Genomic DNA, 27,138 nt, shown 5'->3' with positions numbered 1-27,138 from the left:
GGAAGCCAAACTCAGGATCATATGGCTGTTACACTCAATATAAATGTGCACGTGGATTGGAAGAGCAAGATTAACACAATATGCTGACGTCAGTACTCACTATAGTTTTAAGGGTGCAATGCCAAAAGCCCAACAGTGAAAGAAACAAGGACGTCAAGGAAGTCAACGACAATCATGACTGGTGACTTTGTTTCTTCTAAGTCCAAATTATGCTCTATAACAATTTGATCAAATTGATTTCCCAGCAAACATTTACATAAGACTTGATCATGAAAATTTATAATTGCCTTCGTAAAGGAGAATGTTAAAAAGGTACTAGTATGCATCATTTTCTGCATTTTTAATTCTTCATGGGAAATGAGATTCTATTTAGCCATGGTAAAAGCAATTGACAAGACTTTCTGCAGTGAACAGGAAATCAGGTTACACTGGAACTTCAGATTGTATAATACTATTTTCAGGTTTTAATCCGGTATATGCAATTTTCAAATTTCCACTGCACTAGGGAAATATGATTTTACCAATTTTAACTTCAAAATCAGCATGATTAGTTTTCTCTAGGATAAATATCTCAAATAAAATTAAAAGAGTCCATATACTGTAAAATAGTTGGTAGCACAAACGCAAAAAAGACTACAGCAAGCAATAGAAAATGACGACTCTGGAAATTGACTGAAATATGACAGCTGAGGTGAGATGCTGGGATTTAACCTACAATTAAGTGGCACGAGGATCAGGCCATCTTCAACAATAACTATCAATTCAGAAAAATACTTAAATTAGTGGATTTTACCAAAACCAAAGTGCTTGTATGTTTTGTGCTGTCTTATTTATAAAGGTTATTGCACTAGTTATTTTTCATTTGATATCATAACTGGGATATCAATTGTTTGAGTGAATTTCAATCTTTCCGTAATTAGAATGACTAGATGAACTTTAAAACAAAGCCTATTCCTAAAAATGTATACCGTCAGTTCATACAACTTTAAAAATAATCATTCTAAAGTTCCATCTGTTTGTCACCTTGATTTTGTCACATCTGATTATAAAAATATGTTCATTTTCTTGGCTGACTAGAATATGGAATTTCTCCATTACGAGAGGAACAGTTACTGCAAAAGCAACAAATACTCGTTCCTAGCAGCAAACCATTTGCAATATTAGTCGCCTGTTAGTAATTTATTAAAACATTAGAACTCAAAATCAGTAGAAAGATAAACTGGAATTCTAATTAACAGATTTTCAGTACAACAGCATTTACTCATTCTAACAGAGTCTTCAACTGTTCCAAATTCATGCTTCTCATTTTCCATCACTGCCTTGAAGATTTAGTCAGTTCACTTTGTTAATTACATTTTCATTAAGAGAGCACATCTAACATATTGGAAGGAAATAAACAAAATAACTCCCTTGTACCAATTTAAAATTAAGTTTATACTGCAAAATCTGATTAAATAGGAAACCTAACCTCTTTGGAAAAGAATCTTTACTTCAAGTCGCATCAAACAGCAATCACAAACTTGCCTAAGGAAGAAACAGGACTGAGTGGTCTTCCACACTGAATTTATACAATGAACAACTGTTTTTAAAATGGCTGTTGTGGGTATTGTCAATCTGGTATCAAGTGCTGCTCCACGAGGAAACAGTTAAGAATGACATAACCTTGGGTAGATTAGGAAGTCTGGGAATATCCTGGCAAGTAGTTTAGTGGCATGCAGATTCAAATCATTCAGACTAGAAAAACAATTTCTCTCTGTCACCTGACATCCCATTCCCATAGCTCAATAAAAGAGGATGTTGACGAATGCAGAAGTTTCAGGTATTCCTGTTTTAAAAACTAAAACTTACTTTTATTCCATCAAGCACTGCTTTAATCATCGCCATGACCCTTTCCTTGTCATCTAGATTCACATTTTCTAAGATCACTTGATCAGACCAGCGAATTAGATTGGCCAGGCTCTGGTATACCTGGTTTAAACAGGATGAGATGGCTGAGCTGAAAACAAAAGAGAAAGAAAGAAAGAAAACTAGTAAACTTGGTGTCTACTTTATATTAAAGCTCCAATCCCAGGTGATTCAAAAGAGCCAGCTGGCAGATTAGAAAGCAGAGAAAAACTGCAAGAGCTCAAATTCAGAATAAAACCAGGAATTGCACATTGGGCCAGTCAGTATCTATGGAGAGAAAAGCAAAATAAGCCATACATCCATTTATCAGAAGCAGTTTACATGAAAGATTGTACACCAGAAGTATGAACTCTCCACAGGTTTTGGCTGGCCTGATGTGCCATTTCCAAATAGGTCACCAATCTGAGCCCTTCACCAACAGTCACCTATTGAGAAATTTAAACCAAACACCTGCACAGGAAAGAAGCCATTTTAATTTTTTTTTACGCAAGAAGAATAAAGCAGCAGACCTACATTCACGTTATCCTAAAAAAAGGTGCAGCATAAACAGCTACATAGTGTACACTTTGTATTATTTCTACTTATTCATCAACTCAGTTGAGTACTTCTTCCAAACTTCAGCTGACAGTGCAGCATGTCCTCTGCTACACAAAACCTCACAAATAACTGCCTAGTCCCAGCTATACCCGATTCCACGTGCCACATCTAATTGTTGTCTAGATTTTGTATTGGTTTTAAAATTTGATTCCATACCTCTCTAATCTTCAAGAAATCACATCCACTGAAATGTCACAGGTCATGGTCTTTGTTGTCTCATGAGACTAGATGTGGACAGCCAGCATTTACTGCCTGTTCCCACTTGTCTCCCCAAAGCCTACTGAAGGTGAATACTCACTGCGGGATTCATAGCTTCTGACCTGCTCTTGCAGCCATTGTGTTTATACAGTGAGTCCAGTTTAGTTTCTGGTCAATGGTTGTCAACACACTGGGCATTAATGGGGGATTTGGTGATGATGGTGTAGTTGTTAGATTGTCTCTTATTAGAGGTGGCATTGCCGGACATTTGTAGAGTACAAATGTTATCAGACACTTGCCAGTCCAAGTCTGGGTATTGTTCAGGTCTTGTTACATTTGAATGTGGACTGCTTCAGCATCTGAAGAGAGTTAGGAATGGTACCAAACATTAGTGAACAGCCGTATTTCTAACAAAAAGGGAAGGACTCTAGTTATGAGCACAATAATTAAAACGAGGAATTGAGATGTACAGTCTTTCAAGTTACGTCACTGTTGACTAAGGTCACAGATGATGGTCCACTTCTGTACCACTTTGTCCTATCCTGGATCACTTGATTCCTTTACTGTTCAAAAATCAGTCTTGAATGCTTAGTCATTCAAAATATTCAAGTCTTTCGGAAGTCAAAATTTCAGATTCAGAACCCCAAGTGAAGACGTTTCTCACCTCAGTCTGAAAGGATGATCTCTTATCCTGAGTCTATAACCCTTTGTGCTAAATCCCTCAGCCAAGGAAAAATAATCTTAGCACCTAATTTATCAGGTACTCAACAATTTTAGTTTATTAGTTTTGCTAAATTAATTAACAAAATCAAACCAAAAGCATCTGGTTGCATCAATAATGCAAATATATTGTCTGTATAGCTGTATACATTACAGTATAGCATGATACATTATATATTGATCATTAGCTAACTACATACAAACTTTTATGCCTCCAACATAGTTAAAAATGAACTATTCATACAAAGCAACCACTTTAAACATTTTCAGTATTGCAAGAACCAGTGTTACATAGGAACTCCTGAACTGGATAAATTTCCAAAAAAGACAAATGTATGAGCCTACCACAAATACATCACTTGGTTTCCGCTGGTTAGCATCCTGTAATTAGCACAACAGAGTATTTATTGTTATTTGTTTTACTTAAATTAGGGTTGATGGTATTCACACACACACACACACACACACACACACACACACACACACACAGTGGAACGTGAGATAAAAGTGCAACCAAGTACAGCATTATATGGCAAATAAACAAACACCTCTTTACTAACCCAGTAATATCTTCTTCCAGTGTTTAAAATCCAACACTATTTTCATTTCCCACATCAATGGTCCCTCTCACACATTGACGTGCTCAAAGAAATTCATGGAACATTAAAAGTTACATAGGGAAACCACTAGTCAGGATTTCATTAAAATACTAATTCCAATAGCAAAAGGACAGTTCCAAAGATTCCACAATCTTGTCCGTTTTGGATACTTTAAACATAATCACGTCACAAGCAGACCTCAGACCTTTCAAATCTGAGTTCACCGCTTATAACAGAAATGCACTTGCTTTTAAATAAATGTTGCAAGTGAATTAGGCATTTATTTCAGTGAGCATTACAAGAATTAAAAACAGTTACAGATCAGCATTGCTCTATTTCCTTCTGCAGTTTCATTCATCAAAATGAAGGATAGGTTTTCCAAAAGATTGATGTTGATAAAAGTTTACAAAATCAACTTCTCATTAGATCAAAGTTAAATAACCAATGCTTGACTAGCAGCATTTTTAAAAAAACTTTGATGCTTAGCTATCTATGCTTGCAATTTTATACACAAGCTAATATAAACACAATGTAATATTTCTAAACTGGATGCTTTTAAATAAGTACAAAATATTTACAAACGTTATCCACAGAAAAATGGAATAAGTTATAGGTGCCTGCTGAATTAATAAACAAGTGGAATAGCTTTTCAAGATACTTTAGAGGCAACACAAACACTGCCACAAACCTGCCTTTCTATTGTGATGTGCAAAGTCCACAGATGCCTCAAAAGGTTAACACCATGTCTAAGATGTTACCTGGAGGGCTGACTATAAAGTTGGCCGAAGATGCAGGTTTCAACACAGTCTAAAAAGGGAGGGCAGATGGAGACCATGTTCAACCTGTGCGGATGATCTCAGGCATATCGTGTGCAAGAACAACAAAAGGAACCATACCGGTGTGATGATACTGTGGGCTTTAACGGGTGTATTTTGTGCTCATTTATTTTGAGAGAGAGAGAGATTGAATGAGCAGTGGCAAGCATTCTATGGTAATGTTAACAGACTGAGGGGCCTTGGGCTTCCCCCCACCTCCCCCCGCAAAGGAGTTGAAATAATAGAAGCAGCCTGAATGGTGTGGCCAGCTCGCAGACTGGAATTTCCAGTTTTATTTAGGCTTTTAGGTTCAGAAGCTCCCAGAGTTTAAGAGGTAACAACTATTTTTCCCCCCTCTCTCAGTTACAGCTAGAAGCTGGGGTTTCTCCCTGATGCTGTGCATCTGTAAGAAAAATCAATTATCTGAGTTTTAACAAGGGTGTGTTTATTGGATTTTACTATCGTGTAATAGTTAATTAATATTAGTTACTGTATCTATTATTCTAGTTTCCTAATAGCGTTAAATTATTCTAAGTTCTTTCTTTTGTTGTATTTTAGTGTTTGAATAAATTGTGTTTTGCTTAACAGTGAGTAGTATGACTAGTCAAATTGCATCTAGAACACAGTACTTACATTTGCCTTTAAAATAAGAAAAAGTTACGGTCCAGGCTACCTTTGTAAAATTTTTCAAGAGTGAGTGGTCTGGTTCATAACACTGCAAGACTAAAGTTACCATGTATGTAAAAGAGACTTAAGGGGTAATGAGGAGATGGGAGGTTTGTTTAATATCCCATTTCACAGTTAAAGTTTTTCTGTACAAAGCCACTCAGTCAGGAAGAACAACACATTGTGTAAAGATTATTACATAACCAATATAAACTAAACTAACATCTTTAAATCTCTACATCAGAAAATACCTTATAAACCAAGATCACTAATTATGTCCTCTGATTATGACAGTTGAGATATCCAGGAAGAGTTTGTTACCTTTGTAGGATTTTTCAAAGACACCACCACAAAATTCAAGACTTCATTAACAGAAATAGAAAATCTCAGCTTTTGCTTTAATAGCACTAAATAAAAAGAAACGGGAGCAGGTTTAAGAAGTTAAAGCAGAAGTTCCACTGCATTTGAAGAAAATGTGGTACTATTTCATTCCGTTCATCATGGACATCAGTACATTTGCCAAACCTTCTAAATATTAAAATGTAACACTGATTGCAACATACATCAGCTACATACCAAAATATTTTCCTTCACAAAGTCACATTCTGATCTAGGAGAGTCAAGTTTGATCATGAAACAGGAAGTGTGAAAGGATTATAAACTCAAGCCAACTACTGAAACTTAAACCCCATGTTTTCTCAGGTCCTATGGTGGTGATATCACATCTTTGGACAAACAACATTTTGGGTAATCTGCAATTTTTCATGAGCATCTATTTATCAAATTTATCAACAGCAAAGTCAGATTCAAATACTGGTTGAAATCAAGGTATCACCTCATATTCGCAAAAATATACTCATTTGTAGCTTGCTTAGAAAGCTTTGTGCTAATTTATTATTTCCCCACAAGTCAGCTGCAGTTGAAAGCCATGTGTTAAAACTTAGAAATAACCTAACAGTAAGAATTGAATTCCTAATATAATGTTCAAAAGTGAGATCAATTTGTTTTATTTGAACAACTGAGACCCACTAGTTCAAATGTGCAATAAAAGACATCGACTGGTTAAGAATTTGGTATGGTTAAACATTTAACTCTAGAATCAAAAACATTTTTCTGTTATGACAAATGGCACAGTAGTTTAATTTCAGTCTTGCACAGTGGAAGTGAGTTATAGTAATCCTGATCACAGGAACAAGGACATCATTCAGTTCAAGACTGCTCCACCATGTTATTATATAATAGGCTGATTGTTATCTCAAATAAATTTGCCTTGCTTTGCTTCACATTCTTTAATACTCCTCCCTAAAATTTCAATTGGTTCAGCATCCACAATGTTGGCACAGCAGAGTTTAAATTTTGGCTATCCTAAGCAAGGAAAGAAAAAATTTCTAATTTCACTCTTAAATGCCACAACTTAAATTTAAGATTACTCCCTCAAATGTGGATTTCATTGCACTGCTCCCAGGATCAAACAGCTTGTTTTCTGGTTATTCCTCAACATCTTGGTCTAAAAATAATAATCTAGTACACATACCAGTAAATCCTCCTCCACAATATCACTGCAAGTTTGGTCCAATTGATACATACATTGAAGTCACCCATGATTACCACCGTACCCCATTATTTGAGATCTTATTTAACGCTTTCACTTATACCTTCACTATTGTTTGGGGGCCTATCAACAACCCCAATGTTCTGTGCTCGTTAATGTTTCTTTCTTCCATCCAAAACAGATTCTACATTGTGATTTTCTGAGCCAAATTTTTCCTTGCCATTGTTCAATGTTACTCCTATAATAACAATGCTACTTACCTACTTTCCATTTTGGCCCAACCTGTGTAAATAACGAATAGCCCAGGTGTTCAGTTCCCATCCTTGGTAACACTAGTTCATGTCTCTGCAATCGCAATTATATCAAACTGCTCATATCTACTTGTGCTACTAACGCATCTGATTGTGAATGCTCTGCACATAAAAAGACAAAATCCTTAAGTTGTACCTTGTTAAAACTTTGTGAATCATCTTGGCTTCAGTTTGGACTATGGCTCTGTTTGTTTATTGCTCATTTATTTCTCCCTTCCGCTTTTGTTACTTACCTTTATCTTTCATTCCACCCTGCTACCACCCAATCACCATAAAGACATTGGGCCTGTTCCTGCCCAGATGCAATATGTCCTGTTTGAACCAGTTCCACCTTCCCTAGAACTGGTCCCACAGTAACAAGAATCTGAATCTTTTCTTATCTGATCAATTTTCCATTCCTCCCACAAAGCTGCTGGCTTCTGGCCATTTTATATTTCTACAAATGTCACTATCCTCCATTTAGTCAGTAGTAAATAAAGGTTAAAGACAATTTCAACACAGGTGCATCAAGCCAAGCCTAAAAATCTGCCCTCACTTGATGACAAAACAGATGCGGATCTGAAAATTGAGCAGTTGGTGATTCGGGTGGCACCAGTTGTCAACAAATTAAGAAAGTTAGACATGCCATCTTATTTATTGCCTCAATCCAAACCTTGCTGAATATGCTCTTTTAGTCAAATGTGAAAGATAGCAAATTCCATATTATCAGGTTCATGCAGACCAATAACAGAGCACTAACTGAGGGTAGAACTACACTTGTACATTTATTCAGCATTTAGATAGGAAAATTAATCCATTGATAGAGGAAAATGTCAGGACATAAAATTGCATTAATCTAATACAACAGAAATTGCAACATACAAGAACAAAAGCATTTACAACCTCATACCAATGAATCAAGAGGTAAAAAAATCTGGTGAAATTTATATCTGAACCTTAAACTGCTCATGTTAGACAGTGGAATGCAGTTATTGAACATTAGTTAACATCAGCAGATCGTTATGTCAGGAAAAAAATATTTTGAACCGGTATCAGCACTAAAGTCTCATCAAATACGTACATCATAGACATAGCACTGTTCTCTACCCAGGAACAATGAAATATTCATTCAAATCCCCAAACAATATACTGCTTTCCAGTTAGAAAGACTAATTCCATATGTTGCCTGCAACAAGGCAATAAGTTATACCAATGTCCTAAATATACCTATTACAGGTAGATCTACTCATAGCCACTAGCAATTGAAGAGATTATTTCATATTGTGATATTAGCCTAAAAAGATGCTCGATTTCTCTAACTATCACATTATACCATTTCAGCTTAAAATAGTTCAATACTTTCCTTAAAATTGCAAGAGGAATTGTATAGACTTTAATACTAATACCACACAGTTTAATTCCACCTCCAAGGTTGTAAATGTGCTACACTCAGGATCATTACCGCGTGTTTAAAGAGACTTTAGTTCAAACAATTTACTGGATACGAATCCTATTCCTAGGACTGAAATTATTCAAGCACAAGTTCACCATTCTCGCTTTAAAATTTGGATCTAAAACATGTTGTAATAGAGGGTGTACTTTGCAAGTCAGCATACTGTATTCAAACAAGCTTTGGCTCAACTACTAGATACTGGTACCAAGGTACTTCTGTTAGAAGCCAGAAAAACAAAATACACCAAGATATACATGAAGATATTAGAGCTTGCACAAGGTCATCACAAAATGAAAAGTCCAAATGAAATGAAGAAAACATTTCTAATCTTGCAAACGTTTTAATTTTGTCATTCAGTATGCCTATGCAACAAACATTTAGGAAGGCAAACGGAATGCCATTTACTGCTATGGACACGGAATAAGGGAGGAAAGTAGGGAGGTTTTGTTACAGTTGTACTGGGCATTGATGAGATCACATTTGGAGTAGTGTATAAAGTTTTACTCTCATTTTAGAAAAGGACACAATTACGATGAATGCAGGCACTGTAGGTGGTTTGTTAAGCAATAAAGTATTGCTTTTCTTCAGAAATGTGCCCATTACTGGACCAAACAGGATGAAGCATTCAACTGTTTGGATCATCTTTTTGCAACTGAGCTAATAAAAGATTAAACTTATACAACTGTCTTTTTCTGCGATGATCAAAAAACCCACAAAACCTGATTTCAGAAAGAGCCATTGGGAAAATATCAGACAGCTGTAGTGAATAGTTAAACGAGTTAGATTATGAGGGCAAAAAAAATGAAACTTGGGTTTTAGGAATTAGGGTGAACTAATTTAAAGAACTTGTTTAGCCTCAATTCAAAAAATCTTAAGATTTCAAGCTCAGCTCTAGGTCAAGCAACAGACTCCTGTTGTGCCCAAGGTCAACAGTCAGACCGAAATTGTGGGAAGGCATGGTGGCACAGTGGATAGCACTGCTGCCTCTCAGCGCCAGGAACCCAGGTTCAATTCCACCCTCGGGCAACTGTCTGTGTGGAGTTTGCACATTCTCCCCGTGCCTGCATGGGTTTCCTCCAGGTGCTCCGGTTTCCTCCCACAGCCCAAAGATGTGCAGATTAGGCGGATTAGCCATGCTAAATTGCCTGTAATGTTCAAGGATGTGTAGATTAGGTGAGTTATAGGATCTAGGTGGGATACTCTAAAGTTCGGTGTGGACTTGTTGGGCCAAAAGGCCTGTTCCCACACTGTAGGGATTCTAATGATTCTATGATTTAATGGCAACTTTTGGTGACAGCTGTGCACCATGGCTCCAGGCTTATCAAGTGTTCATTTAAAAGGGGATCAGATGCAGTTTAACAGAACAAGGTAACTGAAATCAGGAGAAGCACTTAAGCTGAGCAGCAGGAATCTTACTGAGTCCTACGAAGACACCACTGGTTCAGAATTGAGGATGGAGACAATGTGCTTTGCTGTTATCTCCAAGGTTCTATAAGGCAGAGGTGGAAGCTTGCTTTGTCTCTTTCCAAAAGTTAGCACAGCTATTCAAGTGGTCAGCTCAACTTTATTCATTATTACTGCAGAGTAAGCTTTCAGGAAAACCTCATTAGGTTTACAACTTTTCCCCAGGGCAGGAGTGACTGCCACGAGGGGTCATAGTTTTAAGGTGTTAGGCGGAAGGTATAGAGGAGACGTCAGAGAGAGGTTCTTCACTCAGAGAGTTGTGAGCGCATGGAATAGTTTACCAGTGGTAGTCGTGGAAGCAGAGTCATTAGTGACATTTAAGCGACTGCTGGACATGCACATGGCCAGCAGTGAATTGAGGGGAATGTAGGTTAGGTTATTTTATTTTTGGATTAGGATTATTCCACAGCACAACATCGTGGGCCAAAGGGCCTGTACTGTGCTGTACTTTTCTATGTTCTATGTTCTAACCTCTTGCCTAAAGAAGGTGCAAATGAACAATATTCTACGTCCACACAAGTTAGTTCTAAGTATTTGCCAAAAAATGTACATCCTCAGAAAATGGCACAACTAGACATACCTGGAATTTGAAAGGCTTTAAGCAACTTTTTAAAAAAAAAAATCAGTGGGTACAGACACAAAGCTGGAAACATTTATGAAACCTGCATGAAACAATTATCCTTGAGGAGTTTAAAAACTCCCAACACTTTCACGATGACAACACATCAGCAGGAACAGAGGTTGATTGGATCTGGACAGGCAGCCAGATTGACTGATCACTGATTTGATCCACAAGCCAGTTTCTTGAAAAAAATCTTCCTCTGGTCACTATAGTCAACTAGAAAGGATAGAGGTGGTAATAGTGATAGGAGCTTGAGACCCATGGGACAGATGAAAATTCTGGACACCCTCCTCAGGGCAGAAAGGCTGATACTGAGATGAGGTGAGGCCAAGACGCCTGTGTTTGAACTGCGCCAAAACGAGTGGGATTTATTATGGTACATACACTCTAGGTTTAAAAAGAGACAGCATAGCAGATCAGGCTAGGGATTTAACTGCAGATGTGAAATTCCGTAAAGACACACCCAGGTGTTGATTGGGTGAAACAAATCTCAATGTAAATTGGGGTTTTATATATAAAGGAGCGGCCACATTTCCCCAGGGGAGGCAAGCAATTCTGTCATGGTAACTGAGGGATACCAGGGTTAGTTAAACTCTACTCCTGGGAAACGGGAGTGAAGGGCCTTTAATGGGTGCATTTGGAATGCTACCACATTTTGGGATCAGGGACCATGAAAGTCATCCCAACTCTGTCTCTTAGACAGGGTTGACTGCTCTTTAGGATTAAGGTAAAAGTATCCCCAGGGGTCTCCAAGGCTGGAGAGGGCTGACCTACTGCAGGAGAAAACATGTGGCATTTTCCCCTCACTGTGTGACAACATAGTCTATAAACACCCAAGGTTAGCAAACAGGCACTGAGGTAGAATTGCAAACAGAAGATGCTGTTGTTATCTGAAACCTTCTTTAGTGATGGCACAAATGTGAGGCTCGAACCTCAACTCAGGTTCAACCATAGTTGCATGTGGTCTAATTCAGCTTTAACAACTGTCAAGGATTGGGATAGAAGTGGTGGCTCAGAGGCAGAGCTTGTATTGGTAACTTAAGTCTTGTCAATGTTTAATTGGAGAAAATTCTGTTCATGTGTAGTGTCTGACCAGAGGTAGTGATGCATCGCGAGAGAACAGTGAGTGAAATTTGGATGCCACTAACTTACGTATGAAAATTGAATTTTTTCCCCCCTAGATGATGCCTCGAGGGGGAGAATGCAGGTGAGGGACATGAAGGGAACAATAACTGTGCAGGAATTGAGATTCTCTGGTTACCATTAGGTAGACAGGGATGAAATCAACAACAAAAATGTCTTTCCATAGACAGCCAAGAGTCTGTGGCATTCACTTCAGGGTTAATGGCTTAAGAAGAAATCATCAGCATTCAAGACTAAGTTGGAAGCTGAAATGTGACAAAGAGGATATGGTGATGTGGGAACAAGGCAGCAAAATGTATTTAGAATAATGCTCATATGGCAAGTGAACACTGACTGGATTAAGTCAGATAACTGATCTGTAGGTTAAACGCAAGATTTCTATTCTATTCTATTAATATCTACACAAGAATGGATTGACCTGGTTGAAATAGCCTGTGGAATTTCTAATCAAAGCAGCAAACTTAGATAAAAATAGAACATGGGGAAGACCAAAGATGACTGTACAGAGGAGGATAAGTATTGTTAGACATACAGAGCTTGCACTGGAAGAACTAGAAATGAAAGATAAGTGATTAACCAAAGCATAAACAAGACTGAACTGCTGAATTAGAAACTCTGCACAATAAAACACAATTTCACACTGAAATCAGCTTTATCTTTTAAAATGAAATACAAAAAAAGGAATCACATCAGCCAAGCTTGTGGATCATCACTAATTAAGAGTCATAGAACTATACAAAATGGAAATAGAACCTTCAGTCCAATTTGTCCATGCTAACTTGACATCCTAATCTGACCTAGTCCCATTTTCTTGCATTTGGCCCATATCCCTCTAAACCCTTCCTATTCCTAGTAGGAAGTATTTTGATCCATATAAAATATTGTAATTGTAACTGCCTGCACCACTTCCTTTAGCAGCTCATTCCACACATGCACGACCCTCTGCATGATTAAAGGTTACTCTTTTTAACTACTTCTATTCTCACCTTAAAACTATGCAAAAATCAGGAGGGTATTCACCCAGGAGACTTTGGCTATTCGCCCAATGCATATCCCTCATGATTTTATAAATCTTCCAAGGTGATTTCTCAGTCTCCGACGGTCCACAGAAAAAAGGCCACAGCCTATTCATCCTCTTCCTCTAACTCAAACCCTCCAATCCTGGCAACATCCTTGTAAATCTCTTCTGAGTCCCCTCAAGTTTAACAATATCCTTCCTATAGAAGGGGAACAAGAATCACATGCAGTATTCTAAAAGTGGCCTCAATGTCCTGGACAGCCACAGCATGATTTCCCAACTGCTATATCCAGTGTTCTGACCAATGAAGGGAAGCCTTTTTCACTTCCCTGTCTACCTGCAACTCCGATTTCAAGGAATTACGCATCTGCACCCCTAGGTCTCTTAGTTTATCAACACACCAAGGTCTTACCGCTAATTCCTGCCCTAGTTTGCCTTATTGCCTTATCAAATGCAACATCTCACATTTATCTAAATTACAAATGAATGAACGAGGAGAAGCTGCAATGGGAATAAACTGGAGAGAAAAAGACATGCCAGAGCATTGTTGCCTGATGGAGAAGAAGGCATTGACTATTATGGGAGGCAGTCGACATTGACACTGCTGAATCTACTGAAGATGTCAATATCTTTATTCCTGACCCACTGAACAACTTCATCCCCATCTTACTTCTCATATTGACTGCACCTGATGTAAGCAATTCCTGCTTTCTCCTTGCATCTCAACCTGACATTTGTGCATTTTGATTCCAAATACTTGAGCTCTAACCTACCCAAACAGTGAAGGGACAGTATTAAGATATTGATAATAAGTACATCATCACTCAATTTCACATTTGTAGCAACCAGCTAAGATCCTCACATACCCGAGATCTTGTGGTTATCATAGAAGCTGGTATAAAGGCAGGATCTTCATGGGCTGAGGAGTAGCAGATGGTGTTTCATTTAGATAAATGTGAGGTTTTTCATTTTAGTAAGGCAAACTAGGGCAGGACTTATACAGTTAATGGTAGGACCCTGGGGAGTGTTGCTGAACAAAGAGACCTAGTAGTGCTGATGCATCGTTCCTTAAAAGTGGAGTTGCAGGTCGACAGGGTGGAGAAGGTGGTGTTTGGCATGCTTGCCTTCATTGATCAGAGCATAGAGTATAAGAGTTGGGATGTCATGGTGTGGCTGTACAGGACATTGGTGAGGCCACTTTTAGAATACTGTGTACAATTCTGGTCACCCTTCTATAGGGAAGATGTTGTTAAACTTGATAGGGTACAGAAAAGACTCAAGCATGTTGCTGGGACTGAACATTTGAGTTACAGGGAAAGGCTGAACAGGCTGGGACTTTTTAATCCCCTGGAGCATCGGAAGCTGAGGGGTGACCTTATGGAGGTTTTTTAACTCATAAGAGGCATGAATGGGGTGAATAACTAAGGTCTTTTTTTCCTAGGGTGAGGTAATCCAAAACTTTGGCATAGGTTTAAGTTGTGAAGGAAAAGATTTGGACTTGAGGGATAACTATTTCACGCAGAGGGTGGTATGTCTATGGAATGAGCTGCCAGAGGAAGTGGTGGAGGTGGGTATAATTACAGTGTTTAAAAGGCATCTGGGTGGGTATACGAACGGTTTAGAGGGATATGGGCCAAATTCTGGCAAATGGGACTAGATCAGATTGGGACGTCTGGATGGCACGCATGAGTTAAGTTGCGGATGAGAGCACTGTAGCGAGACTACGAAGACAAGGGAGTATTAGTGTGAACTGGGTAGGAGCGCGATATCAAAGGTTTTCTCCAGAACTACTCAGATAAAGGATTTCCATGGACTGGGGAGTGAGAAGGCTATTAGATATACAGTTTATAAAAGTAATAATACTCAAAATAAACATAAAAACATTATTACACATACAGCTTCCTTCCGGCTCAGGTGATGCCGGGACCCTGTATCTGTTCAGGAGATTGGAATGGGTTGAGTTTGGTAAGTCTGAATTTCAACATGTCATCATGTTAATGTTAAAATGGATTTCCAGGGTAGCAATGTAGTCCGGTGACCTGTCTTCCAACAAATTACTGGAATCAGCTTTACTTGTTCAGCGCAAACCTAAATGCCTTTTAGGTTTGCTGTTGCCGTTTAGCCAGCAAGGCGAAGCTGCTGCTGGCCACGTTCCACTGAAAGTTAGCAGCCTTCCACCACCAATCGTGCACTGACTGGGTAACACCTATTAGAAAGGTGGGAATAAATAAAGGCACAGGAAAACAGGACTTGAATGGGAATGCACAAGGATAACTAATTTACTTTTGCATGCAATGTGTCATATATAATTTATAAATTTGGATTGGAATGTCTATTTTATGTTGGCTTCTGTTTTTGCATTGTGGCAAAGAAGGCACTATGATGATGAGTGACAGAGTGAAAAGTAAGGACTACGAGCTTATTCATAATCAATGGGGGAAATTGGTGATGTGGTTACCAGTATCACACTTGAATTATTTCTTTCAATACATTTCGGGCAGAAAGGGGCTGCCTGAATTCTAACCTCCCTTCCCATACCCCTTCCACATCTTCTCATTTGAAACTAGTCACAGGGAAAGTAATGCTGTCATGATGACAAGATTCTGCTGCATGCAGCAGATCGCCACAAATTTCAAGATTCATGAACAGAAAGATCTATGCAATGGAATTGTTACTTCAGGATACTAATTGTCATATCTGTGAGATTCCTTGTGATGCACTTCATCATATTCATACTGCACACACAAACATGATGTGGGCTGTAGAACAGAGTTATGAACCATTTCATCAGTGGAGAGCCTTGATTCCAAGTAGCCAGCCTATGGTTTGCCATAGAAACGTGACTGATTCTGAAGAAAAGGGTTACGTTGCTTTGGGATGGGGGCTGGAAAAGCCTTTAGAGTGGAATTGGCAGGTCAAGTTGTTCGGGGCTCTGGAAAATCTATTGCAATGTAACAAAGGATTGCTGGACAATCAGAGAGTGAGACTAGGTGTTTGCTGGGCAAACTATCAAAGCAGGGTGGGAGTTGAGGTGTGGCAGGAGAATGTTGGAAAACCTGTGAAAGTTGGGTGGTATGTTGTTGACCTGATACAGATGATTTGCAGACAAACCTGAGCGCTGGGGTGGGCAGGTGTTGGGGGTACCAGAGAAGCAGAGAGCAGACTGAGGGTGTCACTGGCCATCCTATGCTCGCTCTTTATAACAACTGGAGGCCAATTTCAGTTTGCAGTTCTCTGAATGAAGGTGCAAACTGTGGGTTTTGCAGGGAAAGCTTAAAAGTGCTCTTTTCTCTCCCCTCTCTTCACAGAACTTGTTCCAATTCTGATACTGCCATTTAACAGTTCCATACTCTGCCCACTCTGTCCACGCACAGGACAGCCCCAAACAAAAGCCAGACACCTGCTACAACCAGTGCATGTGCAAAAAAGGCCTGAAGAGACACTGAAAACCTGGGGCAAAAGCCACCTCAAAGTGAGCCTGATCCAGGATCTGGGCAAATAGCCAAAATACGTGTGATGGTTGCAGAGAATTCACGGTAGTTGGTCACTTGGCCATAGAGGCTGCATTACAGCTGTCGCAGTGTATTGGAGGAATGCATCTTGTCTGGGTCAGTATATTGGATATTTACCTGCATGATGCCTTGCCTATGGTCACACAACAACTACACATTGAAGGGGTGGAAGCCTTTGTTGTCAGTACTGCTCAATTTCCTGAGCACAATCAAGGAAAATGAAGTAAAAAGTGTTGTGCATCACTCACACTAGATTACTGTCTCTCAAATTTCATGTCACCAGTGGCTAAGTGGTAGAACTCTTGCTTCTGAGTTAGTAACTTATCGGTTCAACCCCCACTGCAGAGGTACTGCAATCTGTCACATCTGTGATGTATGGACTCTGAATACTGACCACTGGCAGCTGATCCACCTTTCAATGCTAAGTCTAAGAGCCTAGCTAATTATCAGTGGCACAGGATAGACCATTGCAGAGTCTTAACAGGAAGAGGCACTTACTGTACATGACAAGGTATAGTTTTTTTATTGCATGATAGTGGGTATAATTAACATTAACTAGGTAGGCATAGTCACAACTATCAAGAGCCAGGTATGTCATAAATGTTTCCAGTGGGGCCCAGTGCAAAACTAATTGTTTCTTCGTTACAAAGATTGAAATATCATGAGGTTGGATGATGCAAATACAACTTCAATGTTAACACTTTCAGAAACAGTACAGTATACAAGATCTCCCCTAAGCCTTATTCTCTACAATAAATATCTACACATTCATATGATGTACGTAATCAGATTTATATTTATCACTACCCATCCCCTTCAAGTCTCTGACATTATCATCAGGTTGTGTGAAGCCAATGTAACTTCAACATTAATGCTTTCAGAATGTTATAGAACATAAATATTTAGGCAGTGTTAAAGGTGCCATGTTTGAGTAAGATGTGCATTGATTTTGTAATATAGTACAAGATGTTAATCTAAGGTCCCTTTTGAGTTGGATGCAAAACAAATCCCACAGCGCTATTCAACGAACTCTCCCAGCGACCTTACCGATATTTATCCATCAACTAGATTAAGCAGATTATCTATAAAACTATGAAACGTGGTAATAGTCAGCCATTCAGTCCATCACCTCACTGTGGTGGCACACTGGAATTATTAATGGAGTCATCACAAAGGTTAAAATATTGTCAAAGTACACAAAGTCACCAATTTACCTGTTTGATGGTCTTAGTCTCAAATCTGATTCCTGTACCTAACAAGGACTGTTATTCATTATAACTAAGTAGATTTCAACCATAGGTTAAACTAGAGCTGCTAACATATAACTGTATCCCCCTTCTAAAGCCCTCTACACATACAGAGACAAAAATAACTGATACTAATGTTTGGATTGAAAGAACATACCGACAAAACAGTTCAATGGCATCAGTCCTCAGGATTCAATGGAGGGTTCCTTTTATTTGCCAAATTCTTTAGCTCTGTGAGCTTCACTTCTTCACAGGAAGCACAGAGTGACTGGCTCACAAATTGTAAAGTCTCTGACTTATTGTTTGAAAGCCACAGCTTATAGTAAGCAGTGGAAGAAAACAACTTGCTTTGTTTAGCTACAGGTATTTTCCTGGAGAGAGAGACACCACCCCTCCAAGGCTTCTTCCTGTAAAATTTACAACCACAAGGTACCCAGGAACCAGAGAGTTGCCATTAGGTAGATGACACTTGGATCTACAACTTGTCACAATTGCACAAACTAATCAGCTACGTATTGCTCTCTCTCTCTCTCTCTGATGGGGGGTCTGGGCCCGGGGCGTCGGCTTTTGTGCTCCCGGGGTGCTGCTTGGCCTGCTGTGTTCATCCAGCTTCACACTTTGTTAGCCATGTATTGCTGGCTGAATTTCACTTTGTATATATGCTCCAGTATCATGCCAATAATTTGCACCTTTCTCCACTTCTTGTAAAGCAACAGTGTAAACATGACTTATGAGTTTTAGTAACTTGCTTTTAAAAAGTACAGCAATTCCTTCTTCAACCCTTGTAAAACAGCCTTTTCTCAATTCAGTCCACAATCAAAATAAAGTTAGAAGATACAGTCTTTATATGACATTTCAAAAATATTTTAGCACAAGATTATGGAATACAAACAACAAAACATGAGACTCATATCCATTCATCCTTCCTCTCCCTTTTACAATCTCAGCATTTCTTAAATTTTGATCTTATTTGATCATTTTCCACACAGGAGAATGCTGAAAACTATTTAACAATTGTAAAAGCAAGGTTACCATCATCCCAGAGGACCATAGTGTTACTGTCGCATTACAGACAGATGATTGGTGGTGTTTTAACCTAAGGGTCACCATGCCTCAGGTGAGGGGAGAGGTTAAGAGAGTCCTTCATGGTAACCTCAGCCGGTGCAGGAATTGAATCCTTCATGTACCTTCACTGTGCATCACAAACAAGGCATCCAGCCTGAATATACATTATACATTTATACAAGATAAATGAGAAGCATAGATAGAGGTGATAGCCAGAGATTATTTCCCAGGGCAGAAATGGCTAGCACGAGGGGTCATAGTTTTAAGCTGGTTGGAGGAAAGTATAGAGGGGATATCAGAGGCGGGTTCTTTACACAGAGTTGTGAGAGCATGGAATGCATTGCCAGCAGCTGTTGTGGAAGCAAGGTCACTGGGGACATTTAAGAGACTGCTGGACATGGATATGGTCACAGAAATTTGAGGGTGCATACATGAGGATCAATGGTCGGCACAACATCGTGGGCTGAAGGGCCTGTTCTGTGCTGTACTGTTCTATGTTCTATGTTCTACACTTCATCTGTCACCTCTCAGCCCACCAGCCTATCCAATCAAGGTTCCACTGTACTCTTGATGATCTTCTTCATTGGCAACCGCACCTATTTTGGGGTCATCTGCAAATTTGCCTCCTATATTCACATCCAGATCATTTATGAAAATGACAAAAAGTAATGGACCCAGCACCATTCCCTGTGGCACACTGCTAGTCACAGGCGTCCAGTCTGAAAAGCAACCCTCTACCACTTTCAAGTGGATTGGCTAGTTGAATGTTTTGTTGAAGTTCATTTGACAACGTCTATCACTGCCTTCAAGCTTCTTTTCACCTCTTCAAAACACTCAAATCAAGTCGGAGGGACGTGATTTCCCACTCACAAAGCCATGCTGATGATCCCTTCCTTGCCTTTCCAACTTCTGACTACCCAGCTAACAGAATCTTCTGAGTCACAGAACACTATTCACTCACCTTTGCTGTATGCGTGGATCCACTTGTACTAATGGCAAGATGGCCTCCAGGACTTTACTGGCTGATCCTGGCAACATCTCTAGTACTTTTTTGTCAATCACCATTTTATCCACAATGGTTTTGAAATACCGCAGCGCACTCACCACTTCCTTTTCCTGTTCTTCCAGCCGGTTTAACGTCTGCATCAAGCAAATTAGAAAGGAAATCAGGTGTAATTTAGAACAGTTATCATTTGTGAATAATTTGGACACAAACATATATAAATTATGACAAAATATTTGTAAAGGATTGAAAGATTGTTAATTTTCCATTAAAATGTCTTGCATTTCATAATCCTGCTCACATTACCGTATTAAAACAATTAACGAAAAACTACAAACAGTGCAATTCAAGTACATAAAGGGATGCTATCCCCCAGTATATGAACACAGATGCAAATTGATGCAAAGCCTAAAAAAGAAAACCCTTGGGGTTTTTTTTGACACTTCTAATCTGAATTTATTTTCTGCATTTCAGAGATTAGATTATTTTGCCATTAAATGACTGACAATTGTTATGATGATTCAGTCTTATTTTCAAATATGGTCAAAAGCAAGCTGGAAAATGAAGGGTATAAAGCAGTTGCAAGTGAAACGTTCAATTTTGTTGTAAAATTTAAGTACCAGTTTTCTGGAAATCCATAATCCAAAAAGGTACCAGATAGTTTAATAACTGTGTCACATTTATTGACAATACTGGTGCATGGAAGTTGAATTACCCACATTCATTAAACAGAATAACAATTTCTAAAACATAAAAGACTAAAACAGACCTCAAAACGTGACAACTTCCAAACAACGATGAGTATAAAAGTAACTTTTGAATGAAGAAACTGCATGCTGATTGTATACCCTAATTCATGTACAAATTATCTTGCTTGCCTGTTTCCATTCACAGGTACTTTGTTATTTCACTTGGTTCCAATATGCTTCAATTACAAGTTTACATATTAAATTCACCTCAAGTAGCCTACAGAACTGACTTTACGCAAGACATGGCAGGGCTTACAACGTTCAGTAAACCAATGATCAGTACATTTAAGACAGCAGAGAGCTGGAACTTATCTGTTAGATGTGTGAAAGGAAAATTAAGAACAAGATTCCATTTCCATTTGCACACAAATGGTCAAGAATGCCTTTCTAAAGAGCCTGTTTCTGTGCTGTACAACTCTATGACTATGACTTTACAACTACTATACAAACATCAAACAAGTAGACACTACAACTGAGGGACAGAGAGAATGAGTCAAACAAGATTAAAAACAGGAAAAGTATCTGAACACAGTGAATACCTCAGACATTATGCAACTATTTTTAGCAGTCTAGCAGACAAAAAAAAGCTTACTGGTGCAAACTGCTCTTTGAAGCAGTACCAATACTAAACCGGAACAGGGTTACAACAGACCAGACCAAATTTCAGGCTTGAATACACTTAACCATCCAGCGCTACAGCCCTGTGTGTGAAAGAATTTCTACAGATTCACCACATTGAAGAAATTCCTCTTCATCTCTACTTTAATTAGAATCCCTAATGCTGAAATTACGCCTTGTCCAACACACTCGCATGAGGGGAAAACTAGCTCTCTGCATCTACCCTGCCAATTCTCAAGTATACATTTCAGTAAGGTGTCTAACATTCTTCTGAAGCTTTGTGACTGCTCCTTAACCTCCCTTGATTAAAAAAAAGTTCCATACCTTGAATCAACCTAGTGAACCTCCTGTGGTCAGTTAAAAACTGAATTTTCTTAATACTTACTACATAGCATGATTTTTGACTTTTCATTTATTACAAGCGTAATTAGTGTTCCCAACATCTAGCTTGGGGAAACAAAAAGAAAGAATGAGAAACAGATGTCACAAAGCGCTTTGAACCAGTATCAACTGGTGCCAAATATACCATTATCAGTGTGTCATTTGATAAAATTGGGCTTTTTTCATAGAAGGAATGAAAATTTACCTCCAAAACAGAGGTGGACAAAGGAGAATGGGCATCTTATGCCATTTGTGTTTGCCTCATGCCCATTTGCCAAAAGGACTCAGACAATTATTTGACACAGAAAATAACCTGCCCCTTGAAATAACGTAACAATAAGTGTGAGGGCAGAAGTGAATTCTTTTTGGGGGTAGTCCTCTCAAGCAGACCTTACAGGCAGTTCTCACTTGGTGGTCCCCAGGCAATCTTCATCAAGCAATCCTCATCAGGCAGATGGAAGACTCACTCCAAGTGGAAGGCCACCTAGGGAAGAGTTCCCCAACAAGGCTGTGAACACAGGTGGGATCGTTAGTAAGTTTGCAAATGACACCAAAACTGGAAATATAATGAATAGTGAAGAAGGTTACTCCAGAGTACAATGTGGTCTTGATCAGGTGGGCCAATGGGCCAAGGCGTAGAGATAGAGTGCAATTTAGATAATTGGGAGATGTTGCATTTTGGAACGGCGAATCAGGGCAGGGCTTATACACTTAATGGTAAGGTCCTGGGGAGTGTTGCTGAACAAAGACCTTGGAATATAGGTTCAAAGTGCCTTGAAAGTGGAGTCATGGGTAGACAGGATAGTGAAGGCAACGTTTGGTACGCATGCCCTTATTGATCTGTGCACAGAGTATAGGAGTTAGAGGTTCATATTGCGGATGTATGGGATATTGATTTGGCCACGTTTGTATATCGTGTGCAGTTCTGGCACGATGCTGCCTCCACCAGACCAAACCATCCTATGCTGACAGCCTGTTTGTCTTCTGGTAACAGTGACCTATTCCCAGTTGTCAGCGTTCTACCGCTTCTTTATCCAATTGAAGGACGTATCACATCGACACCTTTCCCTGCAACCGTGCTACCACATACCCCTACATCTCCCCTCTCACCTCCATCCAAGGCACAAGGCAAACTTTCCTTATCCAACAGGGGTTCACCTGTATTTGTTGCTCCCAGTATGGCCTTTTCAACGTCAGTGAGACCAAACTTAGACTGTGACAGATTTGCGAAGCACCTGCACTTCATTCATTATAAATCAACACCATCTCCAGTTGATAACCATTTTAACACTCCCACCTCCCACTCCCTTGGTGACATGTCCATCCTGAGCCTCCCGCCAGTGCCACAATGACAAATGCAAACTGGAGGAACATCAATTTCAAAATTTCCCCACCCCCCAGCCTCATTCCAAGTCCAAACCTCCCTCTTTCCCCGATTGCTGGACCTGACACTACCTGTCCATCCTCTCTGCCGCCTATCAGTCCCACTTTCCTGCTGACCAATCCCCACTACCCCACCAGCATCAACCTATTGCCACCTCGCCTGCCTTTACCCAGCCGCACCCCTCTTCCCCCATTTATTTACCAGCTCCCTTACCCCTCCCCAGTCCTGTTGAAGGATCCAAGCCCGAAATGTCGACTCTCCTGCTCCTCTGATGCTGCCTGACCTGTGTTCCTCCAGCTCCACACTGTATTGACCCATATCTACATTGGTGCTTCTTAAACTCAATAAGATATCAGATACTTGCTTACAAATCGTCAACTACCTAAAAGTGATCACTCGTTCCCTAAAATTAACAACTACTTTCAATGTCAGTATATCTGAACCTTGGATAAAGGGACCCAAAACTGTTCACAGTATTCCACGTGCTTTTAGTTTTAGCAACACGCCCCTATTTCATACTCTACTCCATTTGAATGAAAAAGCAGACCATTTTCCTCCCATTACCCACTGAAATTGAATGCTTGCCTTTTGATTCATGCACGAGGACCATAAAATCTCCACGTTGCAGTTTTCAACAGCCTCTCTCTAGGTCATTGATGCTTTATTCTTTCGAAGTGCACAACTTTATATTTTCCAACACTTTATTCCACCAAGATTTTACCCATTTACTGGGCCTGTCCACATCCAACTGTAGACATCATTCTTACTACTTGCCTTCTCATTTATTTGTATATTTTCCACAAGCTCTGTGACCGTCCATTCATTTATCGTCCAATCATCTAGAAATTGCAAAGAAAAAACTCTGCAGTCCCAGCATTTATCGCCATCTTGAAACTGCCCTATTTACCCAACTCTATCTTCTATTAGTTTGTCAGTCCTCTGTTCATGCTAATATACAACACCACCATGGACTCTTACCTTATCGTGCAGTACCTTGTTGAATGCATTCTCGAAATGCGAATATATTACATGAACTGATTCCCCTTCAACTATCTTGCTTGTTAAGCTGTGTTTTTGTCTCCTTTCATTTTTAAATACATGTCCTAAACTGGAGGTTTTCACATCCACTGGGTCCTTTTCCAGAATATAAGAATCATTGGAAGATTACTGCCTGTGCCTCCCTTCCTTAATATGCAAGAATGCAGTCCATGAAGTCCAGAGGGTCTATTAAGTCTTTAGACCCATTAGTTTCTCTAGAATTTTATCATCCGGTTACACTTACTTCTTTATTTCCTTCCCCCACTTTAAATCTTGATTATTTTGCACTTTTTGAATCCCAATGTCTTCTACCGATGCAAGTTATTTATTCAACTCCTCTGCCATTTCCTGGCATTCCATTGTTATTTCCCCAGCTTCATTCTCTAAGGACCTATCACTTTTGTCCCCCTCATTTTGTGTTAAAAGGAGTTCTTACTGTCCATAGTGATATTGCCTGCTAGCTTACTCAGTTTACTTTTTGCTCTTTTGGTGGCTTTCAAAACTTCCCCAATCCTCTGCCACTAAATTTTGCCACATTGTATGTTTTCTATCTCAATTTGATAATACTCTTAACTTTCTTGGTTAACCATGGCTAGTTTATTCCTTTTTAAGAACCGTTCCTCCACACTGGGATAAATCTTTGCTGTGGGTGATGCACTATTTTCTTAAACATCTACCATGACTTCTCAGCTATCTTTTCTGTAAAACCTCTTTCCTTGACCATGCCAGCCAAACCCTGTCTTCAGCCTGATGTAATTTCCCTTAGTGAAGTTTAGTAGTTATTTGTACACAAATTTTTTTCACTCAAACGGAATGCTAAAATTATAGCATTGGCAAAAAAAAACACCCTTACCTTTAGAGGTGCTGCCCCGCCTACCTCCAATTTCAACAATGACTGCTGCTTGAAATTACTAGCTCATTAACAGCCCCACTGATGCATAAGCAAAGTGGATCATTATGGTTACTTAGAGACATTTTAATTACTGACATGATAATTTCTCCAACTATCAAGTACAATTTTATTTTTTTGACATATCTTTTGCAGGAAGCCATCAACATACTCTTCTCCTGCCATCCTCTCAATTCTACCTTCACATTAGTCATATTTATGTGCTCATTAATTTAAAAGGTGAAGTTTTCAAAACAAAGTGATTACTGCAATGACAATATGTCTTCATTCCACTTCTTTGAACCAATTAGCTGACTTCTCTTTGTGGTTAGCCTTGGCTAGACTTTAAATCAGTTGTTATGAATATCAAATGCTCTTGCTTCATAAAGAGCAATGTTTCCAAAGACACTGGATGCAACAGTCAGGTCCATCAGTAACCTTGCTGCTCACCAAAGAAAACAGCAGTAATTCAAACTTTGATATTACTAAGTGGGAAAACTAATAACAAGACTATTAAACATTTGGCCATGGAGGACAAAAATTAAAAGACTAAAAGGTAAACTCAATTACAGCATGATTATTTGCGAAGCATTTTGTTTGATGATTGAACTGTGACAAGAAAAATGAAAATATTCTTTAATTGGTGCATTTTGTACCTGCAAGTCAAGGTAAACAAAGTTGTTGACACACTTTCTTTGCCTAATGCACAGATGGAGGAACAAACCTTGTTTGGAGGTTTTTCTGGGTTAGTTTTGATAGTTATTTCCACTGGTTTTCCCTTTTTTGACGGTGTTCGTTTTATTTTCGGTGAGTGAAATTTGTCCATCAACTTCATGGTGAACGAGGTCAGGTGGGAGCGTTGGGAATCTGGAACAGTGAAGGTGCACACAGTAACTAATAAGGCACTACTCCAAAAAAAGTTAAAACAATTGATTTTGTGTGAATTCAACATGAACAAGACATTGAGCAAGTAAAAGAATAAAGACAGAATACAACTTGCTCTATAACATTATAGAAAATTACTACACTAATTAGTCAGAACACGTAGCAACAAGACAGGATGTTCAGTCCAACCAATCCATGTATGTATTTATATTCCATGTGAATCTCCTCCCATCTTCTGTCACCAGTTTTGTTTTCGTGCTCACATGGCTCTCTTCCATACAGCAAATTTGGATGTCTCCACTCATGTTATTAGTAGTGTTATATGCTCATTAGTCATTGGGTGAAGATATTTCTATTGATTTGCTTACCTAATTTATTAACAGGTCTGTCATACTAGGGTTCCTGGTTTTGGTATGCCCACAAGAGAAAACGTCCACCTTGTGATGCAATTTCATAAAGCAGTCTTTGTGTTAAGTGCAATTTACACTTAATACAACAAAACAGATTACTAAACAAATAATAGCCTTCTGTTACAAAAATGCTTTACGTTACCAACAAAGTCTTGTGCCACCCAGGTGGATAGAGTTGTTAAGAAGGCATATGGTGTGTTAGCTTTCATCAATACAGGGACTGAGTTCAAGAGCTGGGATGTTATGCTCCACCTATACAAAAGCCTGTTTCGGCAACATCTGGAGGATTGTGTGCAGTTCTGGTTACCTCATTACAGGAAAGATGTAGAAGCATTAGAAAAGGTGCAGAGGGGATTTACCAGGATGTTGCCTGGAATGGAGGGAAGGTCTTACGAAGAAAAAGTTGAAAGAGCGAGGGCTCTTCTTTTTAGAATGAAGGATGAGAGGTGACTTGACACAGGTGTATAAAATGATCAGAGGTATAGAGAGTGTGTGGATAGCCAGAGACTTTTTCCTAGGGTGGAGGTAGCTATTACGAGGGGGCATAGTTTTAAAGTGAGTGGAGGTAGATATAGGTAGGTTCTTTACTCACAATTGTTGGGGTGTGGAATGCATTGCCAGACAGGGTAGTCGAGTCAACCTCATTAGGCACATTTAAGCAGCTATTCCATAGGCATATGGATGATAGCATAAGTTAGGGGTGGAGATTAGACAGACTTTAGGATTAGGGCAAAAGTTTGGCAAAACATGGTGGGCCGAAGGGCCTGCTCTGTTCTATAATGCCACAAAATTAGTTAACGGGACTTGAAGCCAATATAAACATGTAGATTGTATTATATGTTACAAAATTGTTTGATCTGTGCAGTAGTTTGTAACTCACAATACACTGGTACATTAAAGGTTATGGAACATTAC

General features: G+C 39.2%; 1 protein-coding gene across 1 annotated transcript in view; it reads right to left on the bottom strand.

Moving 5' to 3' along the window:
- rapgef1a (Rap guanine nucleotide exchange factor (GEF) 1a) overlaps nt 1-27,138 on the bottom strand; it is a 202,547-nt gene that overhangs the window by 99,014 nt on the left and 76,395 nt on the right. The window contains exons 2-4 of the mRNA XM_059638379.1: nt 25,653-25,795; nt 19,828-20,006; nt 1,849-1,996 (exon numbers count right to left, since the gene is read on the bottom strand). Coding sequence (XP_059494362.1) covers nt 1,849-1,996; nt 19,828-20,006; nt 25,653-25,795 — 470 coding nt within the window. The remainder of the gene's footprint in view (nt 1-1,848; nt 1,997-19,827; nt 20,007-25,652; nt 25,796-27,138) is intronic.

Source organism: Stegostoma tigrinum, chromosome 29 (assembly GCF_030684315.1).
Source record: "Stegostoma tigrinum isolate sSteTig4 chromosome 29, sSteTig4.hap1, whole genome shotgun sequence".
Classification (NCBI taxonomy): domain Eukaryota; kingdom Metazoa; phylum Chordata; class Chondrichthyes; order Orectolobiformes; family Stegostomatidae; genus Stegostoma; species Stegostoma tigrinum.
This window is presented reverse-complemented; position numbering and strand designations above follow the sequence as displayed.